Source organism: Rhizopus microsporus (assembly GCF_002708625.1).
Source record: "Rhizopus microsporus ATCC 52813 unplaced genomic scaffold scaffold_8, whole genome shotgun sequence".
NCBI classification, from domain to species: domain Eukaryota; kingdom Fungi; phylum Mucoromycota; class Mucoromycetes; order Mucorales; family Rhizopodaceae; genus Rhizopus; species Rhizopus microsporus.
In genome coordinates, this window is record NW_019671923.1 from 902447 (window position 1) to 922447 (window position 20001).

Here is a 20001-nt window from a genome sequence, read left to right on the forward strand (position 1 = left end):
CTCTTTTTTTGGTACAGGACACCCAAAACCAGAGTATACTCATTAGCTTCGTATAATTGCCTTCATGCTGATAATTTCTGGTTGTTTCCGGCCTTTTTACTTCAGCAAAAAAAGAAGTAAACTTCTTTGCTTTTGACCTTTGTACCAATCATAAAATTTGGCTTCTTTCCATTTTTTCTGGCTTATCCATCCTATCCATGAGTATGATATACGGCAGTTAGTATAGTAAACAAAAATAATAAGGTATACACTCACATGGCATAAAGAAAACCTTCGCTTGCATATTTCAACAATACTGTTTGGATAGCTGATATCAAGTGCTTTTCAGTAAATGTAGCTTCGAAGCTATCCGCAATAGAAGCGTGGTACTGTTTCTTATGTCTAACAAGGTCTCTGACCATACTCATTATGGGTTCTCCTCCTTCTTTATCACTATCATCATCAGTATTATAGCTATCACTACTATCTCCCTCCTATTTGCAAATATTGTTAAAAAAAGCTATTTGCTTGAAATGGTTCAACTTATATCAGCTTTATTTTTGCAGTATACGACTGCCTTGGTAGATGCACGGTTGTTTTTTTTTTTTTTTTGGCTTTGTACCGCTAGCTACTGACTTCAAAGCTTGACGGGTATTGTTGTCGAAGTATCTGGTAACATATTTTCCAACATCAAACCTGTTGAGAGGGAAAATGTGCGAAAGAGAGCTAGGCCGAAAAAATTTGGTCCAGTTGAAGTTAGTGTTTGAAGAGAAAGATGGAAAGTAACTCTTTGAATGCCTACAGGATTCTCAAGCAGTTTATATCATTGCTTTTTTTTCGACTTCGGCGATGGACTGCTTTCTAAATCTCCTGAGCACTTCAGTGACATTGACGTTCTCGACAAGAACTTAAACACAATAGTTGGTCGTTCTTCAGCTATAGGTATCCACACGCCCATTTACCTCCTCCTTCGTGTGACATTATCGAAGAATGGTTGTTTTACCTCGGAAATTAGAAATACAGCAAGACGGAATAAGGTTCTTGGTAGTCATTTGTAAGCAGAGTAAAAAAAAAGGATCCATGGCAAAAAGGGGAATTGATTTTTATATGCAAGAATAAATGTTGTCAATCAATTACATCCAGTGAGGTGTATTAATATGACGTGTCATCAAATACTATACCTTAACAATGTCATGAATCAGCGTTGTTGGCTTGATATGAAGTATTATCTAGTCGCACTGTAGATGCTTTGTTAGTCTTGTTAGTTTGTTCCACAAATCACTTTATCTGAAATAAATCTACCAACTCAGTAGCTTCTGCTTTTCAGAGGTACAAACCGGGGATTTTCTTTAATAAATGCATTATAAGCTCTTTTTTATTTCCGAGTGATAAGTTGTAGGTATAAATGCATTGCCCATGACACATCCTATAGTGGCAGTTTCCTTTGTATAGTTTTTCAATCTGACGAAACAAGGTGTAAAAATGAAAAGGAGTGAGAAGGAAGAGGAGGGCATGAAAACGCCGAGGAATAGTAGAACGCTTCATGTGATGGATGGTATAAAACCCGTTGTACATGTTTCATACCTTGTACTGGGGAAATCTTTATTACCTCAGTTGATTGTATAATGAATGACGCCAGACATCTTTGCATTCAGCTTCATGATGTGTAAAGTCCCCAAGATAGTTAATGACTGATAAAGTACATTTTTTATTAAGAAGAGTTGAATATTTAAAGTGAGGTTTGAGTGAAAATTAATGTTGTTACTGATTTAACTTTCTCTGATCTCTAAGGTACAGCTGATTCTGATTTGCTCCTTGTCAGTTTTCCCACTAAGCTACCAGGTTAATAATATGGTCGTGATATTCACAGTCCGTGTGACATGCATAGCAATCTGTCACAATTTGACAGTGGTGCCTGTCTGCAATATTGTTTGTAATTCATCGGGGTTGCGTTTAAGGAAATGTATCGAATGAATCATATCTATAGAATAAAGATTGTCGCTCATTATGGCACACATAATCTCATGACTACCTGATAGACTTTTATTATTTATTTTTTATATATTTGTTTATTAAAAAAGTAGAATAGAGAGAAGGAGGAGGTGTATATGTGAGTGAGTGAGTGAAAGAGGGCAGGTGCATATTTATAAATGTGAGTATATAGAGTATATTTATAAAATATATTTAACAAAGTTAGAATAAAGCGAAAAAAAAGAGAACGTATTAAAGAAAGATCTAACGAGGTACATCAACATTTCTCATCTCTTCTGGAGATATAGGAACGAAATTATGAACGTCAATGCCATTTGCTAATAGTTCAGGTTCTGCATGAGGTGGGACTAGCTTTGAAATCAAATCAGGTTGTATCGATAATTCTATAAAGAGTTAATGTCATCTCTCTTTTCTCTTCTATATTAACTTCTTACCGTGACGAGTGAAGTTGAATAATTCTGGCAAGTCCTTTCCATTCAACATCTTTTTATTAGGCTCTCGAAGCTCATCAAAAAATGGATCAGCTAATGACTGGAATGCTGTAAGACGTTTCAGAGGTTCGTACTGTAGGGTCTTGGTGATAAAGGCTATTGCATCATCAGGTGTGCGTGGACGGAATACCTTAGAGAAAGGATGAGGTTTGATTTGAGGGAAGCGATGTTCTGTATAAGATGGGTTCATGGCTAATAGCTGTTCTTTGGTAGGTGTCCCTAATACTTTAATAATCTCCACCAGTTGATCAATAGCACTCTCTCCCGGAAATAAAGGTTGACATAACATCAATTCTGCCATTACGCAGCCTGCAGACCATACGTCAATACTGCATGTGTAATTCGTGGCACCAAAGATAAGTTCGGGTGCTCTGTAATAACGGGAGCAGATATAAGATACATTAGGTTCTCCTGCATGAAGCGCCTTTGCACTAATGTAAGGGTCTTCAGTATACAACATATCTTCTTTTTTCTGTCATTCTCCCTCTCTCTCTCTTTTCATTACCTTCCAAAATCACACAACTTGAGCACACCAGAGTTTGGATCGATCAGTAGATTTTGAGGCTTAATATCACGATGACATATACCAAGTGAGTGAATATAAGCAAGAGCGCGCATCAACTGGTATGTGTAAAGCTTCACATAAAACATAGGTACAGGCTGTCTTGCTTTTGCATAGTTACGAGAGGTTCGGTACAAAGTTTCTGGTATATATTCGAGTACCAAATTCAAGTAGAGATCATCTTTCTGTTAAACACCGTGTCAATTACCTCATTCCAAACTCACAAGTCATTTACCTTCACTTCATCGTAGCTATAAAAGAAAGCTTTTAAAGCAACCACATTAGGATGCCAAACACAACGCATAATTTGCAATTCTCGGTTCTAATGAATTAGATTACTATCAAACACACGTATATATTTATATATATTTTAAATGACTTACTTTGAAACGTCTATCCTGGAATACTTTCTTGATAGCAACACTTTCACCTGTTTCTACTACCTTGGCTTGATACACCACACCAAAGGAGCCATTACCGGCTACTTTATAGGTTGTATACTTAAATGTGATGTCTTGACCTGTTCTACCATCTTTTGCTGCTTCTTCATGAACCGTGGTACGATCATTGTTACCACCTAAAGAATAAAAAGATAAACTACGCCTATTTATATCTATGTTTAATGTGCTTACCTGTTATTTTCATTCCAAACATTGGACCATGTGCCATTTTTGAAAATAACTAGGACAAAAAGTTAATTCCCTTGTAATGATGATTAAAACGCATAAAGCCTTATTACTCTTTTTGCTTAAAATAATAACGGATAGAAGGGAAAATAATACACAACTTGTATGAAAAAGGAGGAGTAACAGTAGTTGTAAAAGAGAAAAAAGAAAAAGAAAGAGAGAAAAAAAAGGGATGATGTTCATTTTTTGGTAGTTTTGTTTAATCAGCAGATGGATTCGGTCATTAAATATATATTTTTTATTGAGTTTGTTATGTTCCTTGATCAACCATTTGTACAATTAAATGCATCAATAACCCAAACAGTAACATATCAAGAATAGCATAAACGGTCTCATGAGTTTCTGTTATTTTTAGTATCAATCACTCTTCTTGATATCTGTGTGTTGTATCTTTTTATATAGAAAACACCGTTCGAACCTTGATCATCAAACTCTAATCTCTCTTTCTCTTTCTTTCTTTTTCTTTTTCTATCTTAATGGCACGGCTGATGATAATGAGTAGTGATCAGTCTGCATGAATAAAAAAGATGGAGTTTTAATTGATTAAGTTTTACTTTCAGTGGTTTGAGTGTCAATAAAAATAATGAGTTTATCTGAAGCACAGACCAATAGATTAACCTGAAGAAACTAAATTGATAGAACGAGAGATATCAGTTAGAGACACCAAGGTCACCTGTCTGTTATATACCTGACCGAGATATGGGGAGTAATGCCACTTGGTAGATACCAGCTGTCCTTAGTCCTTTCATCAATCACCCCCTTGTTGTTGTTTCCATGCATAGACAAAGTCAAGTCTGTTCATGATCGAGTTCACTGCAGCATCTGTATACATATATAAAGTGTGAAGGGCCAAAAAAAATTAAAGTTTCTCATTTTACCGAACGGCATATATCTCGCAAAAAGCTTGCTTATTTAATTTAAGACTGTCAATTACTTGTACTATTCTACCTCTCTCAGCAATAGAAACAGCCATCAGTATTACTTTAATAGTTATTTAATATCAAAATCAACATTGCTTTTACATACTTGAATCTTGGCATCGAAAAAGATCAATGACCCGGTCTTTGTGTTCACGGATACCTCATCGTTTATGAATACAGTAACTGCGTAGTTATTAAAGAACAAAGAGAGAGGGCGAAGGCAAGCATACGCCTTTTGGCAAAATGATTTCACACAAAAAACAAGTTGTCTCACTCTTTGAAAAATGACGTCGCATGGCCAAGTGTTTTTTACTTGGTCGACGTTCACTCTAGAAACAGTACAAAAGATGTAGTTTAGGTTCTAAGTTGGAGCCAAGAACAGTACAGGTACAAATCTTAGTTCAAGACTATTGGTCGGCCCACAAATAGCTGAACATGAAGAAAAATTAGCAGAAACATCCTATTCAACATGTTCCCTATGTCGAGATTTACTTCTTTTTTTGTATTAAAGTTGTACAATTCGAACAAATAAAGAAAAGAATGGTTACAGCCAAGATCACAAAGCTCAAAGTGTAATTTGGTATATCCGTCATTGTTTGAGTTGAGCTTGAGTTTGAGCTGCTTCCTACACAAGGCTATAAAAGTACAAAGTAAAAGAGATATAGAGCTGTCGTGGCATGTCTTGAAAGAAGAAATATAGATATGTGTCGATGAGCTAACAAATTTTATATGCAAGCAGGAATAATTATGACCAATAAGATGGATATGCCGCGTTGTATATTTTGTGGTCAGCCTCATTGTATTGTTCATTCTCATACTATCAAGTGTTTATAGGGTAAATTCCGTATTTCTACTTTTATGTTAAAGAAAATTATATATCCTTTGATGTAATATAATCAATATCTATTTCTTACACAAACAAAGATATTATTACTAAGCCTACAACACTGATTCATGGCATTTATAGTCTGTAGTATTTGATGGCGCGTCATATGACATAATGATCAATTTCTTTTTTTTTTTCATGAATCTCTTTCTTTTCTCTGTTCATAAAAAGACCTATTTCATCTTGCCGTATTCTTATGCTATCAAGGTAGGCTATTTATTCGACAATAACACGAAAACCCAGTTCGCACAATGGTCTAAAACCAAAGTCAACTACACGCAAGAAATCTCTTTTTGATTCCAAGTTCATGAATTAACTATAATCCATTCACGTATAAAAAGCACCTTTCATCCGCTCTTGAATCAAACAACGAAGATAGTGAAGATGCACTGCTGAGTAAAGTAAATAATAACCTCTTTTAATATCATCTCTAATACCTATAATTTAGGAAGTGATTCACAACTGACGCAATTTGTGAATACTATTATTTGCCACGTTGATATTGGCAAATAATGAGAATTATCAACGCGGCAATACCCAGGGCAGTATACGTGTATATTTCTATGTGAATTTAAAAATATTAATATCATTAAATTTGTATAGATATGATCAACGTCATATCTTCTTCCGAACAAAAGATATGTTTAGCTGTAATAGATCATAGCGGGCTATGCACCAATCGTACAAAAGTTCTTCAATTGGTCAGGTGAGTAATTTTTTTAAAGATGGTGGATGAGTACTGATTACTTTTGTAGTGTAAACACTTGCATTAAAAAGTAGTCGTAGTTTGCTTTCCTTTTGTTTGCGACGTTATTGAATATGATCGTAGACAAATTCTTGATGACATCAATATACTTTTGCCGTTTTCTTGCCGAGAGTCTTCACATCAAAGATCAAAAGAATACAATATTCATTATAGCACTAGTATGTATGTACATTTATGGTCCTTCATATGCTGCTCAGAGACATTCAGAAAGAAATGAAAGTACGGACCACGAGATTATAAGAAACCTTTCAGTTATCCTTGCCCAGTACAATCCCTTTACACGCATTTACCGTCATACGTATGAGATATTGAGCAACCATGAGAGTACTAGCATCAACAGCGAGGATAGATCTAGCAACAATGGCCCTACCGAAAGCGGATTATCAAATTCTCTGCCTAACCTAAGGCTGTCCAGTTCACTTCCTCTGATACAAAATGTAAATGCATCATAATTACACGTGCTCTTGCATGTTTGTTAATCAAACTGACAGCATAAAATTAGAATAAACAAATTTCTTTTTTATCTCTTTATCTTCTTGAAAAGAACACAAACCAAGATGATCGAAAAGCTTTGTTGGACAGCATCACAGATAATGTGTAGCGGCAACGTTGACTACATTGAATTTAATACCAGAATCGATCAATTGAAAATTGAAATACTATAAGAGATTTTTTTTCTTTTAACAACAAATAAAAATATAAGAATCACCAGCCCTCTGACTGCCTGTGATAAAACAAGCGGTCAGAATAGGGCGTTAAGACATTCTACCTATTTCTTAACCTGGTTTGACACTCAAACAAGCCCATAAAAAAATAGCCCGCGAGTAACACGCAAGTTGTAGGGTAATCGCCGCACAGAGATTACCCGGTCCAAAGAACCCTCGATTGGCTCGTCTTTTGCTCAGACTACTCTTCTCCGATTGTAAATATCAACTTGTGGTTCAAATCAAATTTTTTCATTGTTTTTTTGGCGGGAAACTAAAGTCAACACATTCAATGACCGAGAATAAAGGCTAAAAAGATATTATTATTGAGGAAGAGCTATAGTGACAGAGAGAGGGAGTATTTTATTAGAGGTATATACTTATTGACATTCATCCAAGAAGGGGCGGAAAAGAAAATCTAAATGGCCCAGCTTGTGATAACGTCTAATTCATCATCGTCAATAAAGGGTTGATCAACAGACTTGATCATCGTTTCGCCACATAAAATACATTCACTTGCCACAACGTCATCCAATTCTTCACGCAATTGATCAATTTTGCCCATAACCAAGTCATGCTCTTGTTTATTTTCTGCTATGGCTGCATCTGTCGAGAATATCACGTTTTTCGCAGTGTTCATCAATTTTGCTGTAGGACCCACGGGTGATTGACTGACCGGATTGGTTTCTTTAGCCATGTAGTCTTGAATTGCTTTCAAACGCTTGATATGTCTCGCAGGTAGAATTTTATACATCTATACAAGATTAGGTATCATTCACCCAATGATTTATCCAACGTATACCTTGTCTGTTAGACAGTCAGCGTGAAAACCGTGCTGGCAGGGAAATATGTAGAACTCACGATTGAATAAAGGAGAATTGCAGAGATAACACCTTTCTACTGGATTAACAAGGGCAAATCTGTTTACAAATAAGTATGCTATACAACCATACATGTTCATCTTACCTGCTTCTAAGCTCTCGGATATCCAAACGAATACTATCGCCTGTTTTAGTCGCCTCTTCCATTTCTGCCTTGATATCATCGATCGTGTCATTGTATTTTTCTAACGCTTCACATATTTCTTGCTATATAAAAACAGTTAATATGCTAAACAGAACAATACACAAGTCTACCTTGAAATCATCAATTAGCACAAAATCAGGAAAGAAAGGAAGGATGTCTTCAATCTTTAACAAGTTGCTTTGCTTTAAAAATTCAAGAGCTCCTTTTGTATCTTTGTTCTCTTGAATAACATGCTTAGCAATGTTTAACCAGAGCTTTTTACGCAACATCTCGTCATCATCCGGCTTATCGGCATTAATTCGTGCAAGCTCCAGGTCATTGTTCTATAAAATTATCTTTAATATCATTCAGGCCAAAGAAGGACCGAAACTTACCTTGAGAGCCAAGTTGACAGCTTCTTCATATAAACCCATTTGACTATAAATATGTACACAGCTTTGAGTCCTACCATTTTGTGTACATAGTCTTAACGCATAATCCAAGTCATAATGCATTTCAAATCCCTAAGAATAAAAAATGTCAGTCTTATAAATAGGTATGCTTTGTATTTACCTCATTTTTCAAAAAGGCTAATAAGGCTGTCTCATCTGATGTCTTTTGGGTAGCATAAAGAGTGAGCAAGAAGTTATGAATGGCTGGATCAGTGTTATTCAAAGTAGTAACAACATGCGATAAATATCGAGTTGCTTGATTCTAATGTTTTTCATTTAGTAAATAAAAACCACCCCTCCTTTTGATATCCCTTACCTGTGCATATTTTTCAGATACTTTCTTATGATCATATCTTAACAAGGCTGGTATCAGTTGCCTTGGATTCAGATTGTTTTGTCGCATCCACACATTCACAGTTTCATATGGCTCGTTTTCCATCAAGACTGGTGAAAATTTATAAAACACATCTGGATCAGCCTATAAAGTACAAAGTCATTTTACATATCATCTTTCGTCATATATGCCTTTTATACCTCCTTACTCAAGACCTCCAAGGCCTTTGTCCAGTTCTTTTCAGTAATCCAATAACTGATGACTTTTTCATAGTCGCCAATAAGAGATGCGAAAAACAAGTATTCATTCGTACGGTTTTGACTGGCCATCAAGTGGTACGTAGTGGGTCTGTGTAGGTATCCATTATACATCTCTAAAAAGTTTTTAAATTCGTCCCGTATCTCTTCTAACTGATCAAGAAAGTATTCTGCACTCGGTTCAGGGTTGCTCGTATCATTGGATGGTGGTGCACAATGAGCTGATGAGGCAAAGTCTTCAAGATCATTCAATTTAGACAAATAGAGATCGACTAGCCATGTAGCAATCATTGTCTTTTGTGTTTGGTCCTACAAAGCAAATGCTTAATAAAGGTAAACTCTGTATACGTTACGACATACACTTTTACGTAGCCTGGTTAGCTTGTTCATCAGGTATACTCGTAAAGCATCCACTTCATCTTTTTCAACAAACATGAGAGCGACTTCTTCAAAGGGCACCGTGCTATTTGCAAATGTCTCAGCACTCATCTTGTATCGCCTCTGCCCAAAATAATCCCTCGCTTGAGCCGTAAATACTTTATCTTTTTGTGCTGGGTCTTTACAGTATCGCAGGGCAGAATTGTATTTCTTTTTCTCCAAGTATAGTTTCCACACGTCTCTTTCTTCGTTATTGATAGTGAGTTCGTACATGGCCAGTGTCGTATAGATCCAAAAGGTCTTTTTAATATCATCGACTGTCATACCCACAACACGCTCTCCGTGTGCCTACATGATATAAGTTTAATTGAACCCATTCATTTCATCACTAAACTTACAACAGGTATCATCTCCTCATACACGATCTGATCGTTCAACTGACAAATGGCTCTAACTCGATCCTTGTAGAGTAATATAAAATGGAATTCGGTCAATGCCACCGAGATTGGAATGTCGATAACAGGCTTCCTAAAGTCATCATCAGAGGGTGTAGCTGGATACCTAAGCAATTGTATTTAAACCAATCCTTATTTTTCCTGATTTCACAACTTACTGAAGCAACTGTACATCATCTATGACGCTATCACCTTTGTTTTGTGATCCAAACACGAGGGACCCATGATAGATACCTGGTCCTGTCAACCAAGCAAATGTCTCTGCGATTCCTTGTTGCTGCAATTCATGATATCGACTGAAAAAATGAAGCTCACTATGCGGTAGATCACCAGGCAATTCCTGAAACCCGGGATTGACATCGTACTTTGCAAACAGGTTTTCAAATATAGCGCGTTCTCCACGATCTTCAATAATATCGCTATTACCGCTCAAGGGCAATCCATTACTGCTACTGCTGCTGCTACTCGTATTGGGGCCGACAAACCCAATAAACTGATATATTCTGGTAGACGTCGTTGCCATCACAAAGTATTTTCTATTGTTCACTGGAAACTGTTCAAAATAGAGACCGGTGATGGGCATCGTCGATTCATGGATCGAATAGACTTGCTTAAAGTACTTTTCTTCCTTTTTAAAGTATTCGTCTGTTGGCTCTATGCATGTCTCGTAGATCAATCCGTTTTTGGTTCCAATCAGTATCTCTCGGGTCGAAGGGTCTGTTAGGGTTGCTTGTTTGTTCCATGCAATCGACGTGATGGTGACACCCTAGATTCTGTTACTACTTTCCTCTCTCTCCTTTTGTACGTTTCATATCGTCTTACCTTAAACTTAGGCAATGGTTTTGTCCTACGCCACTTTTCATAGAAGTAATAGTTTTCTCCATGATCGGTTGTGATAATAAGGTGTCTTCCTGTTGGATCGAAGAATATCTTGGCTATTTTCCCATCACTTTGTTTACGTGTAATTTCAATTTCTAGTCATATTTAGTTCAATAGCTTCTTATATACATTATTAGTATTACCTTCTACTTCAAGTGGATTATCCAAATCAACTCTTAACAAGCGAGACGACTCAAGTGCGACAATAAGAATATTGTTTGAAACTGCCATGTCAATGAGTTTTGCAGGCATTTGAAACTGAACATAGTCTAAAGCGAATATCGGTTCCTCTATTTGGCCAAAGCCTGTTGATACGTATCCTGTTTCAAGCTGTAGCTTAGAGTGTTAAGGTGTATGGACCAAGTATTTAAAAGGTTACATTACTCTGACGCTTTCGATTCCATCAAAGCCATTAGGTAGCAAGAAGGCATCAGCACCAAACTGTAAAGTCGGTGTGCCATGAACGGCTTCTGAGGATTCCATATAGTCATCCAAGAGAGACATTGTTTATATGAAAGAAAGAAAAAAAAAGAGAGAAAAAAAAAGAATACAAAAATAGGCACAGTTGGTCATTGCTAAGAAAGGAAAGTATTGGGTGATACATGGGCATTACTTTAAGCAGCAAATTAAAAGGCGTCATTTTCAAAAGAATACACCGTTTATTATTGTCTTTAATCAGTACCAAAATACCTATATATAAATATAGGTTATGATACATGTGTATTCAATAATTATATAGATCATACCTGCATCCAAAATCACCACAGCCAGGGACAATGTATTTATCAGGATTAAGGCCTTCATCCAATTCTCCAATGACAATTTTCACCTTAGGGTATTTAGCAATAAAATTATCGATACCTTCAGGTGAACCGATCAAGTTCAAAAAGATGATGCGCTCTTCCTTTACATTGTTATCTAATAGCACTTGTACTGCCTGCATTGCTGATCCACCCGTCGCTTAATAAAGATATCCATTGTTAGTCAAGGCTGCATCATTGTTAACTTTATATTTTTACCCAGCATTGGATCTAATAAGAGAACATAACGAGAAGCAATATCCTTAGGAAGTTTTGAGTAGTATAACTGGAATAATCTAAGTAATGCATATAACAAGTTGATTTGTAAGCATTTCCTTACCTTTGGTTGGTGTGTTTCTTCATCACGTTGAATCAAGATCTTACCAATTCTAACACTTCTACAACATTCTCTCAAACCTTGTTCCATTGCTTCACCAGCTCGCATGATGGACACGCCACAGATACGTCCTTCAAATGCAATGCCCTTATATTCATTTCCAGTGGGAGTTTTAACTGCTTTGTCGACCACAGGTAAATGGTTCAATCCTATTTATATCATTAATATCAAATCACGGTTATCCAAAATTTTCTCTTTTAATAACCTTCTTCGACAAGAAGACGAATAATACGATCAGCATAGAAAATGAAATCAGCTCGAGGGGTATTCTTGTCACGAATAATAGTCATTAGCCCCTTGAGTTGTGAGGTTTGTGGAAGAAGCTTCACTTGCTCAGGTAATTTGTAATTCTGCAACTTGTTTGCCATTTTTTAAAAAAAACAGTTTTTCGTGAAGGAGAAGAGAGGAGGGGGGATGGGACTCAAATGACCCGATTTTATATATTTTTAGTGATTCAATTACCGCTTCAGTGGCGTTTTACGGGTAAAATGTCACCTTGGAAACAGATCATTCCAACGTAAGACAAAAGAGAATAGAGATAATATCTTTACTTTTCAAGTAATAAACTGAATCATGTACCAGAGATGCTATATATTGCATGCTCAGTTGAGATTTACTTTTTGTTTTTCTCTTTACAAGGTGCTTATTCAATGTAGAGAAAATGCACCTGTGTTCAGCGAGTCCCCATAAACTACAGTCACACCAATCAATGTTCAAAAGTCCCAGTCTTGGGCACGCTTGAACATAGAGTGTTGCTTTAAAATGCTTGTCAAGGACCTTGCTCAAGATCAGCGAAATTTACTTAGAGTAAAAGAACTTAAATTATATTATTATTTTGAACTAAGCCTGATTAAAACAGGACTTACAAAAAGATATTAGCTCGCTGTATGAGACTCTTTCTGAAGAATATGTAACACACTGGAAAGAAGAATGTCAAAGGGAGACATCTAAGGAATGCCCTAAAGTTGTTCAACACGTATAGTAAAGCCCACTTTTTTGTTGAAGTATTTAAATAATTGCTTATACTTTTAAAAAAAAATAGGTAAAAGAATCATTAAAGGCTTTAAATATTCTTGATAAATGTCAAATTATCCCTGTGGAGCATGATTATTATGACTGGGAGCTTCAACAAAGAGCGTAAGATGGATAAAGGGGTCTATGAAGCATCACATGATTTACATCTTTATAGGTTTAGAGTCAATGCACCATCCAAAGAGCACATGTGTAAAAGTGTTATTATTGAGAACACTCGCTGTACACATCAAGACATATCAGGTAAAATAAGAGAAGAAATGAAAATATCCAACAACTCTTTTTCTTTTATAGACCCTTTGTACTCTAGATATTACTCTGTTATTACCCAAGTAAGTTTCTCTCTTGATTCAAAATGATTGATTGGGTGATAACAAAGAAGTCTAGTATGTTTCTCCTGTCAACACACAAAAGTTGTTAAATTACTGTCGTAACTTGAAGAATAAGGAAATCAGTAAAAAGTATTACAACTTCCGTCTTGCTGACCCGGAGGTAAAAAATCTTTAGTCTTATGAGATTATACAATCCCAATAATACAATCCTAGGTGTCACTCAAGCTTACTGGCTTCGAAAAGGGTGGAGTGTCTCCTTATGGAATGAAGCAGCCTATTCCTATTATCCTTGCTGAATCCATTACAAAGCTCAAGGTAAAAAATATAGAATATACACAGAAATAGACACTTATATGACGCATAGCCACCTGTTATCTATCTCGGCGCTGGTCATATCGATTGGAAGCTAGCTATCCCTATTGATACATTCATAGAAACAACTGGTTGCTTTATTGCTGATTTGGATTAAAATAAAAGGCAAAGAATATATCTTTGAAATTTGTTATCTTCACAGATACTCTCTTGCCATAAATGTTCGGAATTTCAGAACGGAAAGGAAAGGAGTGTGCTTATAGGCATTTATGGAAACAATAGCACATAAAACCCAGCCATCATACCAAAAGCTCTTCTTTTTTGTCTTTGTTCCCATATGAGAGATAAACAAACGCCCTGCTTTGGTATGGAATCACACATCATTCTTGCATTTATTAATACAACAATAGAATGTAGAAGAAAGCGTCGTAAATGCGTTCGAGTTGTTCCTGGCCAGTCTTGTTTACGCTGTCAAAAGATGGATAAAGTGTGTCCATGCAAAGAGGATAATGTGATAGAACCAGACAACGAGCTGAACTATCTAAAACAACAAGTGAGCGAACTAAATCAAGCAATTCAGAAAATGGAGCATGAATTAAAGACATTGGGAACAAAATCTCCATTGTACATCAAGAACAATGCAATGACCTTACCACGATCTGCAATCGACAACCTGCTCTATAATTGGAAAGTCAAAATTAATAATGGTTGTTTTACTATTGAGACAGGCATTAAAAGCATCGGCGACTTACTATCGCAGCAGCCGTCTCTTAGGTATCTGTCTCCCCTGGGGAACTACGCCACCAGGTTACCAGACGGCAGCAGCGCTTTGATACATTTTAAGTTACAAGACCACGGAGGTCTGTTTTCTCTAGCAGGGAAGATTATACCTAAACTGTCTACGAAAAAGAGATCCGATGAGCACAAGTTATTACTAGGCCACGTCATGTTCAGTTCGCGTAGATTAATCGATAAGCTTGTTGACATTTATTTCAATTGCCATAACATCTACTTTGGCTGGTTGTATGAACCATCATTCAGGAAACGATACAGTCAGTTGAAGGAGCCTCTAGATGACTTGATCTGTGCTTCTTTATGCTGTTATGTTTGCGCAACGCCCTGCGATCATCTCGACTTTAATGCCTATCAGCGAAGGGATATGTGCGACTACTTTTATCTAAAGGCTAAAGAGAAGTTGCTCGATCAGTTTGACGATCCTGATAAACGGTTAGAAAATGTGATTGCGATCAATATGCTATTTTCGTATATGCATATGACATTGAAGTTAATAGAATATGACGCTTATATGACTATAGCTACTCAAATATGTTACGACCTTCAGTCCGAGTACGAAGCAGCCAAGGCTCAAACTGGTATAGACTATGCTCTCTTTGCTCGTCACTTTACACAGATGTTTTGTGTTCGCTTGACGCTCGACTGCATTGCAAATAAACCACGTTCTCGTATGCCCAGCCCTATGCCAAAGATGGATACATTTCCATGTGAACCTAAAGAAACAGGAGAGTATCTGCAAGTGCTTAAGTGGTTGAATGAAGTGTACTCAAATCCAGTTATGGATAAACTAGAAGTATGTCGTGTTTACGTATGATATTTGGTTTTTAATGTAATACTTTATAGGAACAAGTTCACCTTGTATTCCTTGGAAGCACTTGTACTCTAAGCTTTGATACAATATTCAAACTGGATCAGTTCTTGACCGATTTTCGAAAAACGATTCCCAAGGAGCTTCAATTATGTGATGATTTTTTCAATGAAGCAAAGTGTAGACAGGCTTTAGATCAGTCAAAAGACTCTGTTGCCATTTTTGCCTTTTTACATTTTATATTGCTTATAGATACAATATACGTAATGATATTACAACCAGTCCCTACAAATGACGAAAATGATATACTACTACAGCAAATTCAGCAGATTGCCCTTGAAAGGTCATCACAGATGTCACGTCTGATGCTTTATGGGATGAGAAGATTATGTCAACTCAAGAGCACATCACGCTGTAAGTCTATTCCGTCGTATATGTGAAACAAGTGATTTTTAAGCATAAATATAGGTCAAGTGGTCATGATATCTGCAATGATTATACTCTATTTAATTGATCTCTTAGTTCTACAGTGTTCCTCAACTGTTGAAGCCGTCGTTATTGAAGGCCAGCAGAGGCTTCAAGAGTGTCTTGTCGTAATCAACACTATTCGTGGAGTTCGACGCGAAGATACCCTTCCTCAGTTGTTGGATGTGAAAAGGGATATTAGAGATTTTATTCATAGTAGGAAGGTGGATATTGACTATTATGACCGCTTTCCAGATCCTTGGTGTGCATTATTACACGATATATCCCACTGTTTTTTGTAGAAGAGTCCTAGCGTAGAATGTTACTCTCTCCCTCTCTTTTTTATGTATATAGTTCTTGATGTAATATAAACTAGAGGAACTATAAAAGGTTTCTTTTTTTTTACATATAGTTTATCCTTATTTCATCTTGTTTCTTCTTTACCTAACAGTCTTGTCAAACCCAGTTACAATCAAATATGGGATATGTATACTTTTCGAATCAATTGTCTTGTTATTGTAGTTGATTTATTGCAATTCAAACGAATGCTTACCAACCAAACATCCATCTTGATGCGTGTATCAATTGGCTTCAAGGGCATAGAGTTGCTATTTTTTCTAAGAGAATACAAGTCAAATTTATGAAAAATATAAATATACAAAAGGAGAGTCAGAGAAAAGTCTATAGTTAATTTAAGATGTTGAAGAAAGATAGGCAAATTGAGAATTACTAAAATCAAGTTGATCGTAGCTAGATGACAGTCTTACCGTTTTAATACATGACAACCATAAATATCCCTCATTTTATGTTCAATAAACAATATAGAATTATACATGTTGGGATATCATGACAGCTTTTATCACTGAGTTATTTATTTCGAATAAAAAGGATATCTGATTCAGTTAGAGTGCTTGTAGTTTGCAACTTTACCCCTTTTATTATAGATGCTCCCGCACATTTGATAATTTCATTTTCTTGCCCATTTTTTTAGTATACGGCCACTGAACTCCTAAATACATCGGAAGTTGGACACAGCTAGGAGTAAAAAAGCCAACAAGAGGATCGTAATAATCTTTGTAAAGTCAGAAGAAAGAATCAGGAAAGAAATATTAGATTTAGGAGTATTTATACTTGTTAAATTAAGATGATCAAGGTCGATTGTATCAAGATCAATAAATAAACGGCGAGTTTAATAACTAGATGATTTACGCCAGATGATCCTCAACATCTTACAGAGGATGAAACAGAAAATACTTTCAATTTTTCAAAATCCCTTCTTAATATCAGCTGATCCAGCATGTCCTTTAAGACCTTTGGTAATTTGACAGATCCTGTCATTACTAAGTCAACCAATGAGGAGTGAAAATAATAGATCTACTTAAAATAATTCATGCAGCCAAGGAATTTTTTTAACTCAGGAACGCTTTCAGAGCCACAGTGTAAACAAACCAAAAACTGTAAAAGGAGACTCTCATTCCAACCTTTTTTTCCCCTCTTTACTCGAACTCTATAGTTGGCCCAATTCCGAGATTGAAGGGATGTTACTAGAACATCTTCAGATGTTGAAGTGCCGGGTAGCTGGTCTTTCCCGCTTCAGAGGGAGAGCAAGGATTCTTATTTTTCTTCTCTAAGCAATATGCTTTTTTATATTATTAAAATTAATATAAATGAAAAAAAGAAAACATAAATCCTTACTTTGTAATACCTGTTTAATTACAGTTCGACATCAATAACAAAAGGTCAATAACATAAACTGACCAATCACAATAATAAGTGAAACTATCACTTTTAAAGCCTTCATCTTTTTTCCCTTCTGAATAAAAAGAAACATAGAGAGTCCCATTATAATTTCTGTCCATTACCAATAATACAATCACGAATACAACAGCTATCATAAAAGAAATACATCCTTTCAGTAAGACATCCAAGCTTCCATTCGTAAAAATTTGTTGTCCAAAAGCTGTAAGTGCATAGTTTCTCCTTCTACTTTACGACATTAAGATAAAAGGTTGTAGGTGTAACGTTTACTGCAGTGAGTTGCTGATCAACGCAATAAATAATGAAGATTGGCATAGGATAATCGCATATGAAGATCTTTTTGACTACATTTTTGCAGTAGAATCCGACTACAATACTAAAAGGTATTTTTATACATGTTTGCTCGTATGCTTATCTTATTCGTATCTTTCATCAGGCCTCTGTTGCTGGTCTTCCTGACGCTTCATCATCAAAGTCAGAGTCATTTTTGCCAAACTGGGAAAGTAAAGAAAGAGAGAACAGAATAATGTCAAACATTGAAACAGCCATTAAATCATTGAATCATGCTTATGATACTAAGAAACAAAATAAACTTTACATTTATCTTTCTAAAACTCGCTATCAAATGTGGTTTGAGAAGGATTTTCATAACTAGCCACAATTTCATTGATTGTCCAGAATACCAAAAAAAGAAAAGACTTTTAATAGGCAAATCTACAAAGGCTATAAATCATTGTGGCACTTTGTATTATATTGGCAATTATAGACCTAGTATTTCGAATCCTTAGTTGATATTTCTAGTTCTGAAAACCTGCAAGACAGAACAGGATACTAAACAAGAAAAAAAAAAAGCATACTGTCTCCTATTGGGTGCTTTGAAGCAGAAGCGCTTACTGACAAGTATAGTTATGTCTTTACCAAATGACTTTACTGTGGATACAATGAAGGCAACGCCCTTAGTTTTTTTGTATTTTGTATTAGATTAATCTATTATATGCAAATGACTCACTATTCCATGCTAGGCGTTCAATTGACAATTAATGCTACTCCAGTTGGTATTGTTTATATCGCTTTGGTCGCTCCCACATTTATCGCCCCTCCGCTTGCTTGGTACAGGATTTTAGTCTTAATTGGTACGGCTTGTAAATAAATTCGAGACGCTATTTTTTTTTTGGGACAATTTGAAAATAGAAACAGGGACGGGTTACTTTTTTTTGGGATTAAATGCAATAAGTTTTTAGACGATTTATATTTTTTTTGGTACTAAATCTTTTAGAAATCAACATGGATTACATTAGCTATATACCTCCAGGCGGCTACTACATTATTGAAGAACAAATGGAAGATGTAGCTTATCAATATGGCGACATCGAAAAGATAATTGACTTCGATTCAGTTACTGAAATCCCTAAAGTGGACACAAGCAGATACTCTGACATCTCTCCTTCCTGCAGCTTGTCAATCAGTTATTGTTCAGGATTGTCAAGGTTGAGTTAAGCATGCTGAGATGTTCTGGGATAGGTGCATTGACAAAGAATTAGGCTTAAGGTAAATGTTATCCCTATGTATCATTTTTCTTTACGTAGTTCGTCCAAAATAAAAAAACATTTTGTCCTAAAAGTTTATTTCATTTGTTTTCTGGCACTATCCGCCTTTTTTTCTGTTGTCGTTAATTTTTTCGCGTGTATATCGGTGTCGGTGCCATCATTTGTTAATTTTTTGGGCTATCGATGTCGGTGTCGGTGTCGGTGTCGGTGTCGGTGTCGGTGTCATCATTCGTTAATTTTTTTGGGTGTAGATGACCATAATTTCTTGTGGTGTCTGCTAAGAAGAAACCTATTTCTTTTTGTACATAATGTTGATTGAAGCTGGTGGTAAACTTATAACTGCATTTGAGAAAAAAAAAGATATAACAATAAGTCGAAAGTAGACAAGAATATGGATACTCCTAATCTACCATTCAAATGGAAGTCAAGTACAGATCTTATAGCTCAGCTTCTACTGAATGATCAAGAAATAATAAATCTGATCGTTCGAGTTTTGGTTGGTATGATACATCATAGCCTTCTCATAAAACTTGCTGCTCTTATATAGCACGTGACCTTACTTATTGGTACATACGTTCCTGTAGTATCCACGCTACTATTCAGTACTTAAATACAATATCTAGAGTTGAACCTAATGCTGCTATAAGATCTGTTACACCTTAATCAAATATAGCCAACTCAGTTTAAATACCTCAGCTTCTTAATATATAATTATAGATTGTGCTATCATCTCTTTTCTTTTCACTTTATTCTGAATAAAGATACAACACAGTCTCATCGTATTTTCTACTTTGTTTAAACCTATCCAAATCCAAATACAACAGTTCCAAAAAACAGCTATGTAGTGCATCAGAATGGATGGCCAGAGACTGAAAGTTTTTTTAAAGTATACACCTCACAGAATGAAAGTGATGAACGTTTCAAACCAATAGTTGTAACTATTCAAAGTGAAATTAATCAAGTATTAATGCTGAAAATTATACAATACTGTACATTTGTTTACGAAAGA

At 35.8% G+C, this 20001-nt stretch overlaps 5 protein-coding genes across 5 annotated transcripts; 2 read left to right on the plus strand and 3 right to left on the minus strand.

The window, feature by feature from the left end:
* Positions 1–1975: 1975 nt before the first annotated feature.
* On the minus strand, positions 1976–3857 carry RHIMIDRAFT_283230 (Pkinase-domain-containing protein). The gene is made up of 7 exons (XM_023613121.1): positions 3764–3857; positions 3657–3705; positions 3408–3601; positions 3260–3346; positions 2968–3209; positions 2406–2893; positions 1976–2354 (listed from the first exon to the last, which is right to left on the minus strand). The coding sequence occupies exons 2-7, from the start codon at positions 3691–3693 to the stop codon at positions 2215–2217; spliced, it is 1188 nt and encodes a 395-aa protein (XP_023466460.1). The 5' UTR covers positions 3694–3705; positions 3764–3857; the 3' UTR covers positions 1976–2214.
* Positions 3858–7404: 3547 nt separating this feature from the next.
* RHIMIDRAFT_306590 (uncharacterized protein) lies at positions 7405–10998 on the minus strand (the record flags this gene model as incomplete). Its single annotated transcript, XM_023614504.1, has 14 exons — positions 7405–7740; positions 7789–7906; positions 7953–8074; positions 8123–8335; positions 8387–8515; positions 8565–8705; positions 8760–8921; positions 8978–9343; positions 9395–9760; positions 9811–9973; positions 10026–10272; positions 10333–10633; positions 10690–10841; positions 10890–10998. The coding sequence occupies 14 exons, from the start codon at positions 10996–10998 to the stop codon at positions 7405–7407; spliced, it is 2925 nt and encodes a 974-aa protein (XP_023466461.1).
* A 300-nt stretch (positions 10999–11298) lies between these two features.
* RHIMIDRAFT_215502 (PRTase-like protein) lies at positions 11299–12334 on the minus strand. Its single transcript, XM_023607287.1, has 5 exons — positions 12149–12334; positions 11887–12092; positions 11766–11832; positions 11493–11706; positions 11299–11436 (listed from the first exon to the last, which is right to left on the minus strand). Exons 1-5 carry the CDS (start codon positions 12309–12311, stop codon positions 11418–11420), a joined length of 669 nt encoding a protein of 222 aa, XP_023466462.1. The 5' UTR covers positions 12312–12334; the 3' UTR covers positions 11299–11417.
* A 371-nt stretch (positions 12335–12705) lies between these two features.
* On the plus strand, positions 12706–13776 carry RHIMIDRAFT_237671 (uncharacterized protein; the record flags this gene model as incomplete). Its single annotated transcript, XM_023608797.1, has 8 exons — positions 12706–12750; positions 12803–12919; positions 12986–13080; positions 13133–13218; positions 13270–13307; positions 13363–13467; positions 13521–13622; positions 13672–13776. The coding sequence occupies 8 exons, from the start codon at positions 12706–12708 to the stop codon at positions 13774–13776; spliced, it is 693 nt and encodes a 230-aa protein (XP_023466463.1).
* Positions 13777–13956: 180 nt separating this feature from the next.
* On the plus strand, positions 13957–15989 carry RHIMIDRAFT_237672 (uncharacterized protein; the record flags this gene model as incomplete). The annotated part of the gene is made up of 3 exons (XM_023608798.1): positions 13957–15207; positions 15258–15636; positions 15691–15989. The coding sequence occupies 3 exons, from the start codon at positions 13957–13959 to the stop codon at positions 15987–15989; spliced, it is 1929 nt and encodes a 642-aa protein (XP_023466464.1).
* Positions 15990–20001: the final 4012 nt, after the last annotated feature.